The sequence below is a fragment of the Passer montanus genome, unplaced genomic scaffold (assembly GCF_014805655.1).
Source record: "Passer montanus isolate IOZ18808 unplaced genomic scaffold, ASM1480565v1 scaffold1444, whole genome shotgun sequence".
In the NCBI taxonomy this organism is placed as follows: Eukaryota; Metazoa; Chordata; class Aves; order Passeriformes; family Passeridae; genus Passer; species Passer montanus.
Genome location: NW_024361430.1, coordinates 1 through 4,744, shown reverse-complemented (window position 1 = coordinate 4,744; position 4,744 = coordinate 1). Strand labels below are relative to the sequence as shown.

At 41.3% G+C, this 4,744-nt stretch overlaps 1 protein-coding gene across 1 annotated transcript; it reads right to left on the bottom strand.

Annotated features, from left to right (window-relative positions):
• Positions 1 to 225: 225 nt before the first annotated feature.
• Positions 226 to 4,720, bottom strand: PFDN6 (prefoldin subunit 6; the record flags this gene model as incomplete). Its single annotated transcript, XM_039700804.1, has 2 exons — positions 226 to 415; positions 4,631 to 4,720. Coding segments are annotated over 2 exons (280 nt in total), but the record flags the coding sequence as incomplete, so codon positions are not given.
• Between the last annotated feature and the right edge of the window lie 24 nt (positions 4,721 to 4,744).

Below are 4,744 nucleotides of genomic sequence, written 5' to 3'. Positions count from 1 at the left end.
GCCATTTCCCCCATTTCCCCCCTCCATTTCCCCCCATTTTTCCCCTCCATTTTCCCTTTTCCCCCCTTTTTTTCCCCATTTTTCCCCATTTTCCCCGTTTTTGCCCAAAATCGCCGTTTTTCACCCCAAAATGAATGCACATCTCCCCGCTGATGTACTCCAGCCATTTCCCCCATTTTCCCCCATTTTCCCCCTCCATTTTTCCCCATTTTCCCGATTTTTCCCCATTTTTCCCCGTTTTCACCCATTTTTGCCCAAAATCGCCGTTTTTCGCCCCAAAATGAACGCACATCTCCCCGCTGATGTAGTCGAGCCGCTTGCCCACGGTGCCCTTGGCCTCCTCCAGGTCCTGCTTGACCAAAACGGGGCCCAAGAGCTTAAAAATGGTGTTGGACTCGTCCAGCAGGTTCAGCTCCTGCGGAACGGGGAGAAAAACGGAGATTTTGGGCAAAATGGGGAAAAATGGAGAAAAAGGGGAAAAAAGGGGAAAAAAGGGGAAAAAAGGGGGAAAATTGGAGGGAAAATGGGGAATTGAGGGGGGAAAATGGGGAATTGAAGGGGGAAAAAGGGATTTTTGGGGGAAAAAAGGGGATTTTTTGGGGTAAAAGTTTCAATTTTTGGGAAAATAAAGGATTTTTTGGGGAAAAAAGCAGATTTTTTGGGGAAAAAAAGGATTTTTTTGGGGGGAAAGAAGATTTTTTGGGGAAAAAAGGATTTTTTTTGGGAAAAAGGATTTTTTTGGGGAAAAAGGAGATTTTTAAGGGGAAAAAAGGATTTTTTGGGGAAAAAAAAGGGTAAAAAGTGAGGAATTGAAGGAAAAAAAGGATTTTTTTAGGGGAAAAGGGACTTTTTTAGGGGAAAAATTTGGATTTTTTTGGGAGCAAAAAGGAAGATTTTTTTGGGGAAAAATAGGGATTTTTTTTGGGGGGAAAAGAGGATTTTTTGGGGAAAAAAAGAGGATTTTTGGCGGAAATAAAAGAGGATTTTTTGGGGGAAAAGGGATTTTTTTGGGGAAAAAAGGAGATTTTTGGGGGGCAAAATGGGGATTTTAGGGGCAGTTTTTGAGGGATGTTTTTGGGACACTTTTGGGGTATTTTTGGGGCAGTTTTGGGGTACTTTGGGAAACTTTTGTGGTTATTTTTGGGGATGTTTTGGGGTATTTTGATGTTATTTTTAGGGTGGTTTTAGGATATTTTTGGGGCATTTTGGGGGATTTTTGGGGGCTTGTTTTGGGTTATTTTTGGGGCAGTTTGGGGGATTTTTGGTTTATTTTTGGGGCAGTTTTGGGGTATTTTTGGGGCATTTCTGGGGTATTTTTGGAGCAGTTTTGGGTTATTTTTGAGAAATTTGGAGGTATTTTTGGGGCAGATTTTGGATTATTTCTGGGTTGGTTTTGGTGCAGTTTTGGGGTATTTTTGGGAGTTTTCGAGGCATTTTTGGGGGCAGTTTTTGCGTTACTTTTGGGGCATTTTTGGAGCAGTTTGGGACAGTTTTGGGTTACATTTGGGGCAATTTGGGGTATTTTTAGATCAGTTTTGGGTTATTTTTTGGGCAGATTTGGGGTATTTTTAGGGCATCTTTGAGCTGTTTTTGAGGTAATTTTTTGGGTATTTTTAGGGCATTTCTGGGGTATTTTTGGGGCAGTTCTAGGGCATTTTTGAGCTATTTTTGGGGTATTTTTAGGGCATTTTTGGCCTATTTTTAGGGCAGTTTTTGGGGTAATTTTTGGGGCAGTTATGGGCTATTTTTAGGGCATTTTTTGAGCTACTTTTGGGGCAATTTTGGGGCATTTTGGAGCTATTTTTGGGGTAATTTTTGGGGCAGATTTGGGGTATTTTTGGGGCATTTTGTACGTACTCTTGAGATTACTTTTTGGGCAGATTTGAGGTATTTTTAGGTTATTTTTGGTGTAATTTTTTGGGTTACATTTGGGGCAATTTGGGGTATTTTTAGATCAGTTTGGGGTTATTTTTTGGGCAGATTTGGGGTATTTTTAGGGCATCTTTGAGCTGTTTTTGAGGTAATTTTTTGGGTATTTTTAGGGCATTTCTGGGGTATTTTTGGGGCAGTTCTAGGGCATTTTTGAGCTATTTTTGGGGTATTTTTAGGGCATTTTTGGCCTATTTTTAGGGCAGTTTTTGGGGTAATTTTTGGGGCAGTTATGGGCTATTTTTAGGGCATTTTTTGAGCTACTTTTGGGGTATTTTTGGGGCAATTTTGGGGCATTTTTAGGGCATTTTGGAGCTATTTTTGGGGTAATTTTTGGGGCAGTTATGGGCTATTTTTAGGGCATTTTTTGAGCTACTTTTGGGGCAATTTTGGGGCATTTTGGAGCTATTTTTGGGGTAATTTTTGGGGCAGATTTGGGGTATTTTTGGGGCATTTTGTACATACTCTTGAGATTATTTTTTGGGCAGATTTGAGGTATTTTTAGGTTATTTTTGGTGTAATTTTTGGGGCAGTTCTGGGGTATTTTTAGGGCATTTTTGGGGTATTTTTGGGCTCATTTTGTGCAGTTTTTGGTTATTTTTGAGGGGATTTTTGTTCTGGGGTATTTTTAGGGCATTTTTGGGGTATTTTTGGGCTCATTTTGTGCAGTTTTTGGTTATTTTTGAGGTGATTTTTGTGGCAGTTTTGGGGCAGTTCTGGGCTATTTTTCGGGCATTTTTGGTTATTTTTGGGCTGGTTTTGGGGTATTTTTGGGGTGATTTTTGTGGCAGTTTAGGGGCATTGTCAGGTTATTTTTGGGGCAGTTTTTGGTTATTTTTGGGCTGTTTTGGGGTATTTTTGAAGTGATTTTTGTGGCAGTCTTGGGGCATTTTTAGGTTATTTTTAGGGCATTTTTGGGGTATTTTTGGCTCATTTTGGACAGTTTTTGGTTATTTTTGGGGTGATTTTTGTGGCAGTTTTGGGGCATTTCCAGGTTATTTTTAGGGCATTTTTGGCCTATTTTTAGGGCAGTTTTTGGGGTAATTTTTGGGGCAGTTCTGGGCTATTTTTAGGGCATTTTTGGGGTATTTTTGGGCTCATTTTGTGCAGTTTTTGGTTATTTTTGAGGTGATTTTTGTGGCAGTTTTGGGGCAGTTCTGGGCTATTTTTAGGGCATTTTTGGGGTATTTTTGGGCTCATTTTGTGCAGTTTTTGGTTATTTTTGAGGTGATTTTTGTGGCAGTTTTGGGGCAGTTCTGGGCTATTTTTCGGGCATTTTTGGTTATTTTTGGGCTGGTTTTGGGGTATTTTTGGGGTGATTTTTGTGGCAGTTTTGGGCCATTTTCAGGTTACTTTTGGGGCAGTTTTTGGTTATTTTTGGGCTGTTTTGGGGTATTTTTGAAGTGATTTTTGTGGCAGTTTAGGGGCATTGTCAGGTTATTTTTGGGGCAGTTTTTGGTTATTTTTGGGGTGATTTTTGTGGCAGTTTTGGGCCATTTTCAGGTTACTTTTGGGGCAGTTTTTGGTTATTTTTGGGGTGATTTTTGTGGCATTTTTGGGGCATTTCCAGGTTATTTTTAGGGCATTTTTGGCCTATTTTTAGGGCAGTTTTTGGGGTAATTTTTGGGGCAGTTCTGGGCTATTTTTAGGGCATTTTTGGGGTAATTTTTGAAGTGATTTTTGTGGCAGTCTTGGGGCATTTTTAGGTTATTTTTAGGGCATTTTTGGGGTATTTTTGGCTCATTTTGGTCAGTTTTTGGTTATTTTTGGGGTGATTTTTGTGGCATTTTTGGGGCATTTCCAGGTTATTTTTAGGGCATTTTTGGCCTATTTTTAGGGCAGTTTTTGGGGTAATTTTTGGGGCAGTTCTGGGCTATTTTTAGGGCATTTTTGGGGTAATTTTTGAAGTGATTTTTGTGGCAGTTTAGGGGCATTTCCAGGTTATTTTTGGGGCAGTTTTTGGTTATTTTTGGGCTGGTTTTGGGGTATTTTTTGAGGTGATCTTTGTGGCAGTTTTGGGCATTTTCACGTTACTTTTGGGGCAGTTTTTGGTTATTTTTGGGCAGTTTCGGGGTATTTTTGAAGTGATTTTTGTGGCAGTTTAGGGGCATTGTCAGGTTATTTTTGGGGCAGTTTTTGGGTATTTTTGGGGGGATTTTTGTGGCAGTTTTTGGGGCATTTTCGGGGTTATTTTTGGGGTGTTTTGGGGCAGTTCTGGGCTATTTTTTGGGGTGATTTTTGTGGCAGTCTTGGGGCGTTTCCAGGTTATTTTTGGGGCATTTTTGGGGTTATTTTTGGGGCATTTTCGGGGTTATTTTTGGGGTGTTTTGGGGCAGTTCTGGGCTATTTTTTGGGGTGATTTTTGTGGCAGTCTTGGGGCGTTTCCAGGTTATTTTTGGGGCATTTTTGGGGTTATTTTTGGGGCATTTTCGGGGTTATTTTTGGGGTGTTTTGGGGCAGTTCTGGGCTATTTTTTGGGGTGATTTTTGTGGCAGTCTTGGGGCGTTTCCAGGTTATTTTTGGGGCATTTTTGGGGTTATTTTTGGGGCATTTTCGGGGTTATTTTTGGGGTGTTTTGGGGCAGTTCTGGGCTATTTTTTGGGGTGATTTTTGTGGCAGTCTTGGGGCGTTTCCAGGTTATTTTTGGGGCATTTTTGGGGTTATTTTTGGGGTGTTTTGGGGCCGTTTTGGGGCTCCCCACCTCCTGCACGATGTTGTTCTCCGTCAGCTGCGTCTCCAGTTTCTGCCGCGCCGCCACCGCCCGGCCCAGCTCTGGGGGGGGACCCCAAAATTGGGGGGCTCAGGGGGGACCCCA